At 35.7% G+C, this 19,996-nt stretch overlaps 1 protein-coding gene across 2 annotated transcripts in view; it reads right to left on the reverse strand.

Moving 5' to 3' along the window:
* SLC6A15 (solute carrier family 6 member 15) overlaps positions 1 to 19,996 on the reverse strand; it is a 75,511-nt gene that overhangs the window by 26,047 nt on the left and 29,468 nt on the right. For both annotated transcript variants that reach the window (XM_072655500.1, XM_072655499.1), the window contains exons 2-4: positions 3,998 to 4,437; positions 2,464 to 2,621; positions 1,707 to 1,833 (exon numbers count right to left, since the gene is read on the reverse strand). In XM_072655500.1, the coding sequence (XP_072511601.1) occupies positions 1,707 to 1,833; positions 2,464 to 2,621; positions 3,998 to 4,286 (574 nt within the window). In that variant the 5' untranslated portion in view covers positions 4,287 to 4,437. The remainder of the gene's footprint in view (positions 1 to 1,706; positions 1,834 to 2,463; positions 2,622 to 3,997; positions 4,438 to 19,996) is intronic.

The raw sequence follows: 19,996 nt of genomic DNA on the forward strand, positions 1-19,996 counted from the left end.
AAGGTGTGTGTACATGTGTGTATGTATATTTATATGTATATATATGTACATGTGTGTGATATGTATGTATATATATGTGTATATATACATATATACACATATATATACATATTTTTTTTAGATACTGTTCACCCCATACAAATTACCATAGTCCTGGCTTTAATTTTATGAGATAACATCATCCTAGAGACAAACTTACTCTTATGAGTGTTCTTATGAAAAATGATCATCTCATTATGAATATAAAATTATGCCATGGTCTCTGCCTCTGGGAGATAATTTAGAACAGAAACAATGTTTTCTATTTTGAAGTTTCTAAACGTGCCTATTTTTACTTTTTTCCAGGTCTAAACATTTTCCCTATCATATTTGGCAGAAGTGATTCCAATTCTACACAAGAAAAATCATGACAATAGACCTGTACATAAAAATCAATTTATCTAAATATCTGATATCTGTTACCTTCATGACAAAATATCTGAATATCTGGTTGGTTTCTTCTTCTGGACTAAGGGAAGAACTTTAATAACAAAGGTAGTTAACAAATTATTGGAATAAGCAAAATATTACACTCATTTTGCACCAGTGCCAAAACCAACTACGTAGAGAAATGAGGTAATTTAATATATTAACGGCCTAAAATCACTTTTCTTCAATAATATGTTATTTTGGCTAAGCTATCTAATTAATTTCTTCACTCTGCTTGTATGGAGAGACATTTTTTTAAACTATCTTTTTAAAGTAATGTTAGAAAAAATGTTCCATTCCCCTTCATGACAAGAGGTTTTGTCATAGTACGCATCCTAAGCATCCCATGAATTAATTAAACCCTATTTCTGAAGGACTTTGAAATTAAAGCTACATCACAAAGGTGAAGTAGTAGGAGACTAACTGTCTAGTGGATTTGGCTGTCCAATTTGGCTTTCACCCCAATTTCTCTCCACGAATTCAGGCAAAAAGGAGGTCTTTTTTCCCCTGCCATCTCTCATAATAGTCTAAATTATCTAAAAATCTGGTTTTCTCAAGAATAGGCCTATAAAATTATTTTATGGCCAGGACCTTAAAAAAAAGCTAGAGAAAAATAAAGTAATTTGAAGTACTTGAAACAAAATTAGTATTTGTTGTTTCCTCTAGTTTTTATAAGAATGTGCATTTGGATCAAGGAGAGGCGACAGACGTGAAGGCTAATGCTCAGTAGGACAAAGGATAATAATCGACCATGCTGGAAAGCCCTAAGAGCATTTGGGTCATTGGGTAAAAGAAGGTTCCCAGAAAAGAAAAAAGTTGAGAAAATGCATCTCTCTATACTCTTTGCAAAGGAAAGGTCACACATGATTGGCTTTACTTCCCTCCCCAGTCTCTCTTAATCCTTCTTTCAAAGGATAGCTCATTCAATAAGAAAGGGGGAGGGACATATTCAGAAATAAAAAGGTATTACAAAAACAAGGTATCAATAAATTAATATTTTTTCATCGTTATTTTTCAAACAATTATTCATTGTTTCAAAGATTTGTCCTTTGACATTTATTATTTAGGATTCGGAGTTAAATAAATTTTGGCGTTTGTTTTGGGTTTTTTTGCTTTTTATAAGTAGGATCATAAAGAGTTTTGAAAAGTACTACAATTTTGCCCCAATTATCTTAATACAAAAAATTCTTATCCTTCTTAAGTAGTGAAAAAAAAAAAAAAGCATTTATGTTTCTTACAAGTGTGAGAAGTATTTTTCACCAGAGGGCACTGATCCCATGGAAGAGGCTGCTGAAAAGACTGTGAAAAATAGAATAAGCTCCAGCCAATGATAACATTGTAGTAGAGGGCCACAAAAAAGCACACCTAAAAGAGAAAATAATCTCATTAGTATTGCATAGACTATCAGGCACCGTAGCTTGGGGTTAGCTGGTTCTGCTAAACCCACCCTCCTCTACTCCCCCTCCCTGTCCTCCCCTTCCCTTTCTCCTTTCCTCCCTCTTAAAATTCTTTATTACAAGAAATGGTTCACTGGGTTGAGGAAGGGGAAAGGGATATATCTGGAAATGAAAGATATAAACACAGAAAGATATATAACAGTAAAGTCATCTAAGCCTACTGTATGTGATACCTTAAAATTAAAATTAAAAATCATATTTCTTTTATTTTAAAAATGTTTCCCTATGGCTAAAATTTTTTTCTGATACCTTTCCTTTTTCCATGATTATTTGGAATGTTTAATCTTTTACAAAAATTTAATATCATCCACATGACATTCACTAAAGAGTGTGTTAACTGGATTCATAGCTAGAGATCTATAATTCTTAATATTTCTACATCAGCATATGTTCTACTTATTTAAAAGAATTAGAAAAAAAGTGACTGCTTTATAATCTGTATCTTTTTTTCTTTTCTGTTAGAAGTTAATGACTAAATGAAAAGTAAAGTAATAATCAATAAAAGTAAGGATTAAATGAAAAGGCATGCATCACTCACTACACAACTTGCGAATCCAATCCCGCCTAGTTTGGGGCTGATGTAATTCCACACACCAATACTTCCTCTGCGAATTCTCTGCCCAACAGCAAGTTCCAGGAAAAAAAGGGGGATGCCTATTATCATCAGTAATATTAAATATGGCATAAGATATGCACCTGTAGAGAAACACAAAACAGAATAGTAAAGTTGACATTTCTGGTAAATACCAGTAAATTCTGAATATTTCAGATTGAGGGAAAGATTATTTCAAATTCCTAAAAATTCCTAGTGACATCTTGTCACTAGGAAATGGAATAATATTTATATAATGCTTTTAGCTTTTAATGTCAAATGAGATCATACACACACATGTATGTATCTATTTACCTACATATAGGTATGTGTACACATGTAGCTGTATATACAAGTGTATGTGTATATATATATGCATACAGATGTAGGTATATAAGCATGTGTCTATATGTATATACATGTACATGTATATATGCATGTGCATTCACCTTATATACACCCAAGCAAATGAGATTACACAACATGTACATAGATAATATAATTGAATTACATACACACATATGTAATCAAATGGTATTTTGTGTCTCAGATTCTTCTGGCAGTCTGGTGATGCCTATAGTCCTGTCCTCAGAATTATTTTGAAATGATATAATAAAACATAGAAGATTACATAGAAGAAGATAGAAGAAGGAAGTCAATTATATCAAATACTAAAAAATGAACTCATAAACCCCAAGTTCACAGCATCTAGCATCGAGAGTTTGTAATTGTTTAAATCATTTATCAACATGTACTAAATACCTGAGTAGAGGCAGCTGAGTTGGAAGGGCTCTACTTCAAGCTGGGATGTATAATATATACAACATAATAATAATAATATGTAATACATAATAATAAAATATAACTCCTACCTCATAGGATTATCATGATGATCAAATGAGATAAAAAAGTTAAGAACACTTTACAAACATCAAAGCTCTATATAAAAATGTTAGTTATTATTACACATTCTCCACTGTCTCTAGTTTCCTAGTTCTCTTGGTCAACTCACAGATGACATTACACAGATATAGGGAGAAGAATATCCTCTCTGACCCTATTCTCCAATATGCTCTCACTACAGAGACTTCACTCAACTCTAGAAAAAAGCCTAAATAACGATGACAGCTATCTACTAGAAAAGTTTCAGAAAGAATCTGAGGGACAGTTACTCTGTGGACAGAGAAAATAGTTAGGGGAGTTCATAAATCTAAAACAGTCTTAGAGGTCCCATATAAGTGGTTTCAGGATTCTCTTTCCTCTGGTAAAGTCTGGAGCCTAGTCTTTGATTTGCAAATAGATTTCACTAACTACATGTAAATGTTCCACAACTTTAAAACCATGCTTATTTCCAAGCTAAAAGAAAAAACATTCAGATTTTTTTCTTATGGAGACACCTAGACTCTAGGTTTCTGATGTGTCCATTTGTGACTCATGATGAAAATCCAAAAGGTGTTTAAGAAGTGCGTATAAGACTTACCTCCTCCATTTTTCTGACACAGATATGGGAATCTCCACACGTTTCCTAAACCAACGGAAAACCCAACCTGCGCCAAGATGTACTGAAGCTTACTGTTCCAAGCTGGCCTCTCACGGTCACCATCAGCACTTTTTTCAACATCAATGTCTTTTTCCTCTGGATCATCAACAATCAGTTCACTCTTCTTAAAGGCATCATCAGCAGAATCTTCATTGGAAAGGAGATCTTTGACAGATTCAATGACGTCATCATCTAGTTCTCTTTTTACCACCTTGCTGTTTTTCGGCATTGGAAAAAATGGGTGTGTGGTTTAGGGGGTGGAAGGTTCAAAACAAACTGCCACTTAATATGAATAAAGAGGCTGGAGAAACTTTTAAAACAATTCACGATGATTGAATCTGAAGGCCTCTTGATCTGTATGTTCAAGGTCCCATGTATACCTGTAAAATGTTGGAAAAAGAACTATTAAATAATTACTTCTTGATATAACTCCAAAATTATGATTGACTTTTCTTGTATTTCTTTTTGAACTAAGACTTTATCTAATTCAGCATAAAGCTGGAATAGCTAAACTAACCCTCTAGAGTAGCAGGAACAAAAATGGTTTTTCCATTTTAAATAAAGTTTTATTATATTTAAAAATGGCAAGTCACTTAACCCCAATTATCTCATCCTGGGTCATCTCCAGTCATCCTGAAGAATACCTGGTCACTGGATTCAGATGACTCTGGAGGGGAAGTGAGGCTGGTGACCTCTACAGCCCTCCCCCACTCAAAACAAAGTCAAATGCAAGTCATGTCATTATTTCTCTGATGGCATGGTCTTCTTTGCCAACAAAGGACGAACACACAGAAACTACTGAGCTTGGCACCTAGTTAGAAAGAATAATTAATTAAACAGGAAACTACTTAATGGCAGACTTCCTTCTACTGTAGGCCATACCACAGATGAAGCATCATTCTACCTGGTCCATCCACACTATTCTTGTAACCACGCAGCTTAAATAATACTTTCTGTCTTTTTCTCACTCATAGGGCAGTTTCCAGCAGTCTTGCTCCTTCCAACCCAACTGAATTTGTCATAAATAGTTGGTTTGAGCTATCTATGTCATGTATAGGTAACATGACAAATAGAATCCTAGGCCTGGAGTCAAGTAAACTTAATTCCAAATCCTGCCTCAGACACTAGTTGTATGTGGAAGTCAAAACATCTGTTTCCTCAAAGGCAGGTTGGTCAGTGCCATACCAATCAAATTATCAGATAATTATTTTCTGGAGCTAGAAAAAGTAATATCAAAATTCATCTGGAAGAACAAAAGATCCAAAATATCATGGGAACTAATGAAAAGAAATGCTAGGGAAGGTAGCCTAGCTCTACCAGATCTCAAATTGTATTATAAAGCAGCAATTATCAAAACCACGTGGTACTGGCTAAGAAACACAGGAGTAGACTAGTGGAATAGGTTAGGTACCCAAGACACAGTAGTCAATGAACATAGCAATCTACTGTTTGATAAACCCAAGGACTCCGGCTTCTGGGATAAGAACTCAGTGTTTGACAAAAATTGTTGGGAAAACTGGATAACAGTGTGGCGGAAACTAGGCACAGACCAATGTCTGACACTGTACACAAGAATAAAGTGCAAATGGGTACATGATCTAGATATAAAGAATGATACTATAAACAAATTAGTGAAGCAAGGAAAAGTGTATTTATCAGATTTATGGAGAAGGGAAGAATTTTTGACTAAATAAGAGATGGAAAACATTATGAAGTGCAAAATGGATAATTTTGATTACATTAAAATGAAAATTTTTTGCACAACCAAGATTGGGAGGGAAGCAGAATAATGGTAAAGAATTTTTACAACTAGTGTCTGTGATAAAGGCCTCATTTCTAAAATATATAGAGAACTGAGTCAAGTGTGCAAGAATACAAGTCATTTCCCAATTGATAAATGGTCAAAGGGTATGAACAGGCAGTTTTCAGAGGAAGAAATTAAAGATATCTATAATCATATGAAAAAATGCTCTAAATCACTATTGATTGGAGAAATGCAAATCAAAACAACTCTGAGGTACCACATCATACCTATCAGATTGGAAAACATGATAAAACAGGAAGATTATAAATGTTGGAGAATATGTGGTAGAGTTGGAACACTAATTCATTGTTGGTGGGGCTGTGAACTGATCTAACCATTCTGGAGAGCAATTTGGAACTATGCCCAAAGGGCTACAAAAATGTGCATACCCTTTGACCCAGCAATATCACTTCTAGGACTGTATCCCCAAGAGATCATAAAAATGGGAAAGGGTCCCACATGTACAAAAATATTTATAGTGGCTCTCTTTGTGGTGACCAAGAATTGGAAATAGAGAGGATACCCATCAATTGGGGAATGGCTGAATAAGTTGTGGGATATGAATGTACTATTGTGCTATAAGAAATGATGAACAGGAAGACTTCAGAGAGGCCTGGAAAGACTTATATGAACTGATGCTGAGTGAAAGGAACAGAACCAGAAGAACTTTATACACAGCAACAACCACAGCATGCAAGGAATTTTTCTGGTAGACTTAGAACTACATTGCAATTCAAGGACTTAAATAATTCCCAATGGTTTCTTAAGACAAAATGCCTTCCACATGCAGGGAAAAAACTATGGAATTTGATCACAGAATGAGGCAGATCATTTTCTTTTGAATTATGTTTTGGTTTGTTTTACGATTTCTTCCATTCGTTTTAATTCTTCTATGCAACATGACTAAGGTGAAAATGTATTTAATAGGAATGTATGTGTAGAACCTATATAAAACTGTATGCTGTCTCTGGGAGGGAGTGGGGAGGTGGAGGGGAAGGAGGAGAGGGGGAGGAAAAATCTAAGATATATGGAAGTGATTGTAGAACACTGAAAACAAATAAAATAATAAAAAAAAGAAAAAGAAAAAAGGAGGTTGGATGCAATAGCTCAACAGCCTCCAATATCTTTCACAGCTTGAATTCTACGATCTTATGACTTCTTGCATTAAGTGCAACTCTAGCTATAATGATTTTTACAAACTCATGAATCCCATGACCTGTATATATTTTGTTAAAGAACTAGCATTTATGCTGTCAAAGAACTACCATAACATAAAGAGAGACAAACAGAGACAGACACCAAAAGATACAGAAAAAGAAACAGCAAAAGAGAGACAGAGAGAGAAGGGGGTGGCGGGGAGAGGCAGGGAACTGTGTGACCCAGGTCTTGCAATCAAGAACTAGAATCAAGCTCTGTCTCTGAAACCCTCTAGCTCTGTGACCCCTGGGTAAATCACTTCTCCTCTTGGTATATCCAAGCAACACTGCAGGGAAGGTACCAACCTGCACAGATAATGGGAGCCCCTTCTAGTAGTATAGGAGCTCTCCAGAGTAATGAAATTGCAAGACCACTTAAAACACAAAACAAACAATCTTACTATTATCTTGTCCTCTCTCTCTCTCTCTCTCTCTCTCTCTCTCTCTCTCTCTCTCTCTCTCTCTCTCTCTCTCTCTCTCTCTCACACATTGTTTTACCCTCTCTCATTCACATGGATCTTCTCCTTAGACATCTTCTGTCCTACGCTCCATCATACACAAATCTATAGATTGTGTCTTTGTAGACACACACAGTAATTAGGGCTTTAACAAACAGGATTTAGGCCCTAAAACGAATCTTTTCCTTGGAAGTAGTTGCCTTGAAAAGTATCTAATTATTCCAATAAGGTAGTCATCATTCAAAAGACCTCAGTAAATCTAACTTCTGAAACTTTCTTCAGCACCAATTTAAAAGCAACATGTTAAATCTTGTTTTTCAATTACTTAACATATGACACACATTAATTCACTATCTATCCTGTGTAAGGTGTTATGCTAGGTGAGTAGTGCCAACTGTAGCATTATTGGCTTAATCATAGAGCCATCAATTTAAAATTGGTCATTTAATCCAGTTATGTCTAACTCAAATAGAAATGGAGGTAATTAATTCATACATAAGTATATCCCCAGGCCACATATTAACTTAATTTTAAAATATATTATATTTTTATTTATTTTCTTATGTATAATCCAATTACACTTTAATCTGCTACAGGCTTCATTTGGGAGTGTTGTAAGACATGTGTTCTATAACTCTGGTCTAATGCAACCCCTTTATTTTACATGTGGGGAACCTGAGGCTTAGAGAGGGTAATAATAACTGGGTCACAAAGGTAAAACAAGGATTTGAACTCTGGTCGTATGCCATCTATCCAGTACACTTGCCACTACAACATGGTGACCTGAGAATTGACTCCTCATCTTTTGGCAATTAAAAAAAATCTAGTTCAATTAAAATGGAGAGAGCTCTCTACAGTGGAAAGAGTACTTAATTCATAGTTGGAAGTGCTGGAGGTTAATTGCTAGCTCTGCCTGGGAGCTTTGGGCAAGGCATTCAACCTCTGCAGGCCTCAATTTCCCCATCTGTAAAATGAGGCAGTTGGACCAGCTGACCTCTAAGGTCCCTTCCAGCTCTAAATCTATGATAAAGATATAAACATCTACCATAGAGTATATCCAAGAGTACTCTGAAGGCAATTCCAAAAGAGTAGTAAAAGGTACTTTTGCCAATCTTAGAAGAATTGTATATTTCTGTATATTTTCATTTGGGAAAACAACCTTATTACCATATGGCAATATCATATATGGTATATGGGCAAACAGAATCAATAGACAAACAAAAAAAAATGAAACCTTCAATTTTTTTAAACTAGGTAGACACTACTATAATGTCCATTTTACAGCTGGGGAAACTGAAGCAAACAGTTTTTGTTTTATTCATTATTTTTGGCTTGCTTTTGTTGTTTGTTTGTTTTAATGTCTTTCTCAGGGTCTTCACACGGCTAGTAAGTGTCTAAGCCCAAATTTTAACTCAGGTCTTCCTAACTCTAGGCTCCATCTAACTGCTTCTGGGATGGGTAGAAGACTAGGTAGGCTAATTTTATATCCTAATACATAGGATATGAAGACTGGAATAGAACTCAGAGGCCATCTAATAAATTCAAGGTCATACCACTAGTTAGTGGCAAAGATAAAACTAAAATCTCAGTCCCTTGACTTGGCCACATCTTCTATGTAGATATAGCACTTATAAGCTTAACTTTTAATCTTCTTAGGTTTTTATATGTTAACTTTCCTCCCTCCCTCCCTATCTTCCTCTTCGCCATCTGCCGGCGTTCTGATCACTAAAACCTCACAAGATATCTTGAAGTTTATAGGCTAGATTTCCTTTTTAAGGACCATGCCTTAAACCCAAATCGTTCTGGCCTCTCAGTGATTGGCCAAGCCCTACTTGGTCATTTTTGGAGGCCCAATTGGCCCAGAGTGAATGCAAAATAGCAATTATTTCTGTTCTGGCCAGAAATTCTGAAGGTCTTCTCCTCCCAGATTGATTTTTTTTCTTGGTTAAAGAGACCATTCTCTGCCTCATTTCTTAACTAGCCTCAATCACTGAACCAGTCAAAGTGAGACCTGTTAAAGATATTAGCTTAAAAAGGCCAAGGTCTCCCATTATACCCAGAGCCATCTCCAGTCATCCTGATCTATAGTTCATCTATATCTGTAAGTCCATTAACATTAACCTCAAACTTATTACAAGTCCTTTGGGCACAGTAGGCACTGTGGAAGACCAAGCCCCACTCTCAAGCCCTGCTGCCCACTCTCTGATGTACATTCAACTACCCTTCAATGTCCCACTCTTTATCTGCCCACTCCTTTGCACTGCAACTTCTGGAATTCCCATTCTGTAATTAAGAAACTTTGCTCCATTTTAAATTTCCTCATTTCATACCCCTTCCATTTTCTAGCACTCTCAGAAATATGGCTCCCTTCCAATTGGATCTTCTCTTATCTCCCTAAACTCACTGATCTCAAAGAGGGAGTCAATCTTTCTCCCTTTGCTAATTTCAGACTCTCTCTCTCTCTCTCTCTCTCTCTCTCTCTCTCTCTCTCTCTCTCTCTCTCTCCCTCTCTCTCTCTCTCCCTCTCACTCTCTCCTGCCTCCTTTGTACTTCATTCCATCTAGATTTATCACCCAATCAAGATCCTGTAGTTTTTTTTCTAGCAGTCCTAAGCATATTCTTCTCACTTTTTCCTGAATGAGTTCAGTGTATAGCTCAGTCTTCCTCTCCACCCAAACTCCAGTCCAAAGACTGTTAAACTTTATCATGTATACTGATGATTTTAGCCTTCTAGTTCCTTACTCAATTCCTATTTCTCTCAGTTGCATACTGGAACAATCATACCCTGTATCTTCCTATCATCCATAAATACTCCACTTTCTCAGTAAATCAGCAACCGGCACCTATAACAGACCAGACACTTTACTGAGCACTGAGGATATAAATAAAAAGAATGAAACAATGTTCACTCTCAAGAAGCAGATGTTCTAACCAGGGAGATCCACTTTTCAAGGGATTCTGTGATCAAGAATTCTGCCTCCTCCTGCAGCTTATTTCCCTAAACCTATTTCTCTACTTCTAATCCCTCTTCAGTACTTTCTCAGGTCATCACTCTTTCTCTGGATACACTCTCATTCCTGCCAACCTCCACCCCTAAAAATGAGCCAGTTCATCTTTATATTGTCCTTTTCTATTGGAATCCCTTGCTCCCTTATCTTTGCACCTCATATTTCCCATAGAATAAGGAAAGGCAGAGTGTTCTCAGCTAAGGACCTAGTCTTATACATTACCCAGAAAACCAAGATTTTCTCAAGTTTCTTCTCCTCTTCTCAAAATAAAGCCCCTTAAAGTTATACCCCACAGAACATGAGAAACTTTCCCAAGAAATACAAGAGTAAAGCAAGGACACTCCTATTTCCTGAGATAGTTGCATAGATCTTAGCAATAGAAATAAAACAAAAGAAAAAAAGTAACAACACAAATATAAGCAAAGAGGAGATTACACCTATTTACTGATGATATGCTTTACTTTAAAAATCCTAGGGAATCAGCAAAGAAAATATTAGGGGCATTTAATAATTTCTGTAAGGCTGCAAGTCACAAAATAAACTCCATGCACATATATACAAAGACACAAGCAGAGAATTTCTGTATAACAGCAGCAGAATATAAGCAAGGGAAAAAATTGAAAACTGAAACACAATGCAAAAAAACTGCTCCATGTACAAAATATTTGACAGTGCATCTACCAAAATATAATCAATACCTGATATAGATATAACTATAAAATGTTACTTATAGTTACAAGGAATTCGAGTGCCAATTGCTGGGCTATGTCTATAAAATGAAAATGACAATACTAATGAAATTAATTTACAAATCTAGTGTTATATCAATCAAACTAATAAAGAGGTATTTATTTAGAGGAACTAAAAAACTAGACTATCAAAAGAAATAGTAAAAACACTAGAATGACTTCTTTGCAAAGCTGAAAGGTCCACACGCACATGTGTGGAACATTGCATACAATGTCAGATTTTGTTTTGTTTTGTTTTTTCTATGTACTGATTCCAGTATGCTAGGGTTTTTTTTAGGAAAAAAAAACTTTGTTATAGACTGAAAAAGAGGAAAGAGAACAATGCAAGGGAAAATGTGGACAATGTAAAAACAAAAGATATCTGTAAAAATGATTTTAAAAAGAAAGCAGGAATGAAGGAAAAACCATAGTTCCAAACTGCAAATTATTAAAAGTAGCCATCATAAAAACCATCAATGGAATGCATCACTCAAGATAGAGAAGAATCCCTCTACATCTACTTGTTAGTGTTGGATTCCTACATGTCAGTACAACTCTCTAAACCCTTATAACTCATGAAGAAAACCAGTATCACTGCGTGTTATACAATAAAGGTGCCCTGTAGGCTCACAAAATAATTTAGTTTAACTGAATCAAATGTTACAGGTACCACAAGGTTGGAAGGAAACCATTTTTTTCCGAAAAATAATGGTTAAAGAGGTTGGTCAAATGGGAGTTATGAGATTAGAAATCATTTTCATTCATCTGTCCTCAATTTTTGATACATGATTAATCCTATCACTTATTTTCAACTGTTGTGAAATATGGACCCAGTCAGTATCATTGGCACTCTGAGTTACCTTCCCAACAATGTGGTAGATATATACTGATCCAACCTTTGGGCAGTCCAGAGCATTTTCTAGGTGCATCATTAACATTAAAGCATAGTTACTGGCCACAGAATAGCCTCAAAGAAAGTATTTCAAAGGGATGTAATTATCCTTCAATTAATTTGCAGGGTTTGCTAATAGTGGATCTACATATTAAGAATGAACCAGATAAGGATCCAAAGTTTGTGATCACTTTAGTTATTGATTTGCATGTTCAATTTTTTTATTTATTTATATTCTGAACCTGACAAACTCAAATAAGATGAATATTTCCACGTAGAAAGCAGAACTGAAAAAGATCATTATATCAGAAACAATGAATCTCATTGTATACAGTTGGTTTTTCTTTTTAAATATATAATAAATTTGATACATGACTTTCAAAAAAACAAAAAGACATAGAAGAATCAAAAGTAAAAGAGATTAACACTCCAATATTTGATAAAACAAAACATGAATTCCCTAGGAAAGACCACCCTATTTGACAGGAACTGATTTTCAAAAACAAAGCCTTGAAAATCAAGTTTAAACTAACATCCTACACCATGTAATCCAAAATGAGAGCAGGACATATGAAGCGAAGAAAGAGCATGTAGGATAAGGGTTCTACCAAAGGAAAACATGAAAAAGTGCCCTCAAATTAACTCTCTAATTCATGATGTGAAAGTAATTAAGATGCATTTCGTTGAGTGGGAAGGAAAAATAGTTACTAAAGGAGTTTACAGATGGATGTTGTTAACAATTTGAGCCATCCAGTAGCTTCTACTTTTAACTAATTATTGTTTCTAACTAAGTGCTAAGCTTAGTTCTTTCTAAATTGACCTATCACTATTTGGGTTAACACAATTTGAAATAGTTCTCCAATCCTTCCATAGATCAATGATCTCATTTACAATGGTTTTCCCTTCAAAGGAGATGCCAGCCTACTCTGTGTGCCTCTAGTCCAAAATTTTCCCACAAATTTACTATACTTCTCCCAAAATAAAGTTCTTCCTGGAAGGGTAAAGGATTCCCATTGTCTTTCCCATACCACCAAGAGCCAAAAATAGCTGCCACGGAAATGCTTATATTTCATCCACTCTGCTTTCTAGCATCTATATTCTTTAGATTATAAGCTCACTGGGGAAAAGAGCTGACTTTCTTTTTACTAACTGTATCCCCAGTACTTAGCTCAATGTTGTAGGTACTTAATAAATGCTAAATTATCGGTATTACAATAGGATTATGGAACCCAGAACTGAGAGGGACCTTGCAGGTCATTTAACCCAACGCTCTTTATTTGATAGATGAGGTAAAGGTTGAATATGGAACTGAATTGGATTAGATGAGGAAAGTGAGACCTAACCAAGGCAGGTGATTTGCCCAACATTACATGTTTGTGTGAGAGACCAGGACGAAACAGAGACAAAAGTCAACTGGTGCTTAGTGAGGAGAGAGAGAGGCTCATTCTAACCCTCTCTTTCCACTCCAGCCCCTTCCTTCTCTACCTTCCTTCCTCCTCCCCTGTACTGACTATTAAGCACCACCAATGGAGTTGGATATATGGTTCTGAATTACACCTCTACTTTAGTACTAATTGAGTGACCAAATCATTTCAGTGGCAAGTGTAAGATTAATCCTGTTCATCTAGCATCCTCAGTGGCTGCCATCTAAGTTGCTGGTGCTTAGACATTTCTTTTGTAAAAGCTCATTTAATGTCTTATTAAAACCATGGCTAACAGTTAAAATGTGTATGCCAGTGTTTGGATGTACTATAACGAGGACAAGTAGGCAACAGTTTGGGAAGGTGATCTGATATATTGGAATTCATTTTTATAACCTCTACATTAGTCCTACAGGAGCAAGATTTGTGAGAGACAAACAGTGAGACAAAGAAAAACAGATACAGAGAAAGACCGAAAGACAAAGATAGCAAAGAAAACATATCATCATTAGAGTTTCTCACTCTGTCCATCAAAAATATGTCAGTGACACTGTGGGAAATGACTTAGCTGATATCAAGGCAAGGCATCTGCCATTACTGTGACCTGGTCTGAAAGAAAAACATAATCAACCTCCAAAGTATGAGAACTGAGAGAGTCCCAGGGCAGCCTAGCCCTTACAAAGATCTGGGATGTAAATATGACTACTCTGCTTGCCCATCATAGCCCCAAGAAATAATGTGATTAAAGAATATCTGCACTAGAAAAGATATTACCATAGGATCACAGAGCTGGAAGACACCTTGGAGTTCATCCCTTCATTTATGAATGAGTAAAGCAAGGGGAAGGAAATGAAGGTACTTGTCACACAGGGAGTTACAGAGATGGCATTTCAGATCCTCTGGCTCTAAATCAGACTCTTTCCTCCTCTACGATGTTGCCCCTCAGATCCCCCCAAAAAACCAGTGGTACCCACCACAGAGGGATTTTTAGCCTGAATTCTCCAAGACAGTTCTGAGTTTACCAAGTAAGTGGTCATAATTCCTCAAGATAACACCTGTCTCTAAACTGCCTAGCTTTGATTTTTTTTTTTGCTAAATTAGCTGCTGATTAACATAATCCATAGCAGTATAGACTTTAGATCAAACTTTGAAAGATAAGATGTAAACTAATGACTATAAAAACCTGTGTCATCTCTACAAGTCCACTGAGTTCTTTATTTTCTCTTCTCCTGTATCTGAGGTGCTAATAGACCCTTCATGTTCTAGGTAGTGATTTATTCAATTAGTCAACATAACAGATCTTTTTCTTAGTGTTAAAAAATGGTCTAATTTTTAACATTAGAATTTCAAATGACAAGTCAGGAAGTTCTCTATTAATGGATATGTATCAATAAGCCTTAACCAGGATTTGAAATAAGTCTACCAAGAAGCCTAGAAAAACAAAAGAATGGAAAAATTGTTAGAGATGCACATTTCCTTAGGGTTAAATCGTACTATAGCAGAATGAGCAAAATCTTTCACTAAACTTTTTTGGAGCATCTCAACCTGTAGTTTAATTAATGTAAGGCTTTTCCAAAGACGCTACGTCCTCTCTGATGATACAGATCTGCAACTGTATGAATGACTGAAAAGCACTTATTAAATACTGACTCCATGCAACATATTGTGGTTAGTTAAATGAGACCACCCCGTGGTTCTCAAAGAGCTCAATTTCTAATGGAGATATATAAAAGAGGGGTTAACTTAAGGGGCTATGGAAATGACCAGTGGTCCAGATATAAAATAATCCTTGGCTAAAGGATATAAGGGGGAAGTTATTTTGCTGGACTTCAGTTACAGAGGCAGCTGTCAGCAGCATGTCTACTGGGGTGGCTTCTGAGAGAAATGATTACTAATAATTACTAATAATCAATGATTTGGGGAGATTCAAAGTTTCTCCTATTTCTAAAGTTCTGATTTGAAAAGTTCAATCTCATGTCTAAGGGACTCAGCTAATAGAGCACCAGACCTGGGGTCAAGAAGACCAGAACCTAAATGCAGCCACAGACACTTACTAGCTGTGTAAATGCAAGTTAACCTCTTTCTGCCTCAGTTTTCTCATCTTTAAAATGGGAGTAATAGTAGCCCCTATCTCACAGGGTTGTGGCAAGGATCAGATGAGATGTTTCAAATGTCTCTTCAAACCTTAAAGCATCAAATAAATGCTATTATTATCATTTATTAGTATTACTAATTATCTTACTACCTATAGGACCAACTCCTGGAAATAAACTTCCTAATTCCCAAGACAAAGACTGCTGAAAAATCTACCAGAAGAAGGTGATATTTTCTCACTGTAAATTGTGTCTCACCTTTAGAGCACTATGTAGAATGCTCAGTTACCACCAAATAACATTTTTTATTAAATATTTAGGGCTAGGAATATAGGCAAAGGAGTCCCATCAAACTCCTTTTATGAAACAAATATGGTGTAGATATCGAAACTAGGAAAAGCAAAAAGAGAAAGAAAATTATTTTTGCAGATTCACAGTTCCATGTGCAATCATTTTTTCTAACACTGTTATGCAAAGGCTTGTTGTATTCCATAAATTAAAAATAAAATGAATCAATATGGGGGGAAAACTTATAGACCAGTTGCACCAATAAATGTGGATGCAAAAATCCTCAATAAAATATTAGCCAGGAAATTACAACAATATATGAAAGGTCTAGCAGAACCTCAGATGTAGAAGAGAAAAATAAGACCTCACCAAATTTGCAGAGGTACCTCTATATTAGCATCTACACAGATGTTTTTACTGCCATTGGTCTACATTTTATATTCTGTTTTTTAAGTTTGATCTAAGGACTATGTTGCTATGAATTATGTTAATCAGCAGCTAATTTCTAGGGAAGTTTGATGAGAGATGCTAACCTGATTTTCCTCATGGGATACTTGCTCAAGGAAAAAGTAGGTGAGGTTTATTGGAAAATATCCAAAATTTCACTGCACCAAGCTGAATGAAAAGAAAAAATGCTCAGCTATGCAGTCTCCAACTTCAAAGTCTCTTTCATCAATAACCTCTGGTCTAGACCCTAGTGATTTCTGTGTTTTAGGACAGAAATATCAAATACCTTGGGGCTTTCACTGCAGTCCAGGATACTTCCAAATGAAGTCTGAACTAGATTAAAATATAATTGGGAAATATTTAACAAAACAAATAAAAAGCAATAAAATACAGATAATGTTACTAGGTCTTTTTCTAAATCAGTATGTGGCCTGCAGGGATCTTTCTATACAGTTTAGTGGTCTCTATTTCTATTTGAATCTGACACATCAGTTCTAGAGAATTCTCAGATGAAGAAACTCCCTCTCTTTCATACATGATATCCTACTGTGCAAAAGTCCTTAATACATATCAAAGAAGACTATGATAAAACTCCGCCAAATTGAAAAGATAAAATGCGGAAAGGGCAAAAAGACAATATAAATGAGTCTCCTTTTCAGGAATGGATCCTTTCTATGAGAACAAAAAGTCTATAAAATTGAAAATTAATGCACAAAAGAGGAATTCTATTTTCCTACTGACTTACAACATATGATACTGTATCCTAAAGAAATATTTGGTTTAAAGACACAAAAATCATTAAACATATCAATAAATTTGCTTAAATTATATACTTAAGGAAAACATAATTATCTTCTGACACATGATGATACTAATAATACTTAAAATAAGTAGACATTTAATAAAGTAGTAAAGCAATAAACACAGTATAGTGTGTGTTCGTCCTTTGTTGCCAAAGAAGACCATGCCATCCGAGAAATAATGACATGACTTGCACTTGACTTTTTGAGTGAGGGAGGGCTGTGCAGGTCACCAGCCTCACTTCTCCTCCAGAGCCATCTGAAGCCAGTGACCAGATATCCATCAGGATGACTGGAGGTGACCCAGGATGAGGCAATTGGGGTTAAGTGACTTGCCCAAGGTCACACAACTAGTGAGTGTCAAGTGTCTGAGGTGAGATTTGAACTCAGGTCCTCCTGATTCCTGCACTGGTGCTCTATCCACTGCACCACCTAGCTGCCCCAAATATAGTATGGTATATTTAAAAGTATAGTATATAGCATGAAAGTATAGTATGTAGTATGTATATATACATATTTATACACACACACATACATAGAAAAGTATAGTAATAAAGTAATAAAATTAAATTAAAATAGTTAAATAATACTTTTAAAAAATACAAATTTAGAACTATACTAGAATTTAAGGCACTCATTTGCCAAATACTGAGTTCTCTTTAATCTCAATTCATGTGAAAATGAAATATACCCTTAAGCTATGATCAGTATTTACCAAGACACCCAAGTCTCTGTCCCCTCCCCCATATTACTTGGCCCATTATAACTGTTCAGTCATTTTCAGCCATATTCAACACTTCACAACCCCATCTGGGGTTTCTTGGGAGACATATTGGAGCGATCTGCTATTTCCTTCTCCAGTTTATTTTATAGATGAGGAAACTGAGGCAAGCAGGGTTAAGTGACTTGCCCAGGGTCACACAGCTAATAAGTTTCTGAGGCCAGATTTGAACTCAGGAAGATAAGTCTTTCTCATTCCAGCCTTTGCACTCTATCCACTGTGCCATCTAGTTACCTGTTTCATCCATTAGACGCAGTCAACCACCATCCTTTAAATGTTTTGAGATAATACTTAACCACAAGCTAAACAATAAGCTCGAAAATCTTACTATCTAGTCATTCAGTTAACTGTTTATGTTACACAATAGTGCATGACTGCTTAGTTTTATTTGCTGTAAGAGACATGAGATGGAATGGTAATTTGAGAGAGCATCCAGGAGTAGTACTGTTTGACCAAAACAGAGTGCCTTTATTACCCAAAAGGTAGTAATAGGAACTAAGGCTGGAGAGGCAGACTGGAACCAGTTAGGGAGTTACTCAAATGTCACTAGATGCAACAGAAAAATCACCAAAAGGATTTTGAGCAGGAGAGGGTCACGTCTTAAAACACTTTTGAAAGCTATGTGAAGGTCAGATTGAAAGAGGATACATTAGAAGTATCAAGGCTATCCCAGGAGTCTCAACCACAGGCAAAGACATTGTGAGTGGAGAGAAAAGGCCTGACTTGAGAGGGTTAAAAACCACTGATTCAGTGATCATATGGAACTGCCCTAGCATTACAAATGCTTTTCTCACAGGACTAACATTACTGACAGCAAGCACTGATTAAATTTAGAATTTCACTGTTGCCTTCATCATCACTGTGACAATCAGAAAAAGAATCTAATGCAATAATGAAAGTCTCTCAATAAAAAATACACAGATGTATTCACATCTGTTAAATAAAGATTACTATAAAATTAAAGGAGAAATCTGAAGACAACTTTTTTTTGGAATTCTGATGACAGAGAAAGACTTTGATTAATTGAAACTATATCAACAAAAACTTCATAAAGATACATATGGCTTGATTAAGACCTTTATACCTAGTAAGCAATTATCTAAAAATTAAAGAACAATTCCTTCTGGCTTTTTTTTCCCTCTCAGTAAGTAATTTTTGGATTATTTCTACTTTACTTAATTATGCTAAATCAGAGGTGCCAAACACTGGCTACACAATTTTTCCGGAGTTCTGCTGGAACCAGAATAAATTATAATTGGAAAATATTTAGCAAAATGAATTAAACAGATTATAAGTAAATAAATAAAACTACAATAGACATAAACATATACACACATAATGTTAATCTGCGTTTTTCTAAATCATCCAGATTCTATTTGAATTTGATACCAGAGCTCTAAGCAACTTAAATAAATTAAAGTCAGGAGAGTCAGGCTAGGGAAGAGAAGTTTCAGAGGGACAGAATAACTGTCTTTAAGTATATGAAAGATTTTCAAGTCACAAAGCATTTATTAACCAGTTAGAATGTACCAGTCATTGTAGTAAACCCTAAGAATAAATATACAAGCAGAAAGATAGTCTCTACCATGGCAAAGCTTACCTTCTAAGGAGGGCAGAGAACATAGAAAAGAAAGCTTAGAAATTCAGGAGAGTCCTGAGTGCAGCAAGAAGAGGAATGAAGAACATGGATGGCTTTGGTGCCTTTCTTATATAACAGGATGTCTGAGAAAAATGATGCAATCAGAGGGAAAGACCAGAAAAGCAGAGGGTACTCCTACTGCCCTACTGTAAGGAGTTCAGGATGAAGTGAACCTATAGGGTGTCTTTGCAATGGCAGAGAAAGTGTTATATGGAAGCCAGATTAGCATTGTTCTGCTTGGACACAGAATAAGGTCCACGTGGATCACAGAACTAAAATCGATGGGCAAAAGTTACAAAGGAACAAATAATAACAGCTAGCATTTAAATAGTGCCTAGAATGTCTCAAAAACTGTATTAAGCACACTATAAATATTAATTCATT

This window comes from Notamacropus eugenii, chromosome 3 (assembly GCF_028372415.1).
Source record: "Notamacropus eugenii isolate mMacEug1 chromosome 3, mMacEug1.pri_v2, whole genome shotgun sequence".
In the NCBI taxonomy this organism is placed as follows: Eukaryota; Metazoa; Chordata; class Mammalia; order Diprotodontia; family Macropodidae; genus Notamacropus; species Notamacropus eugenii.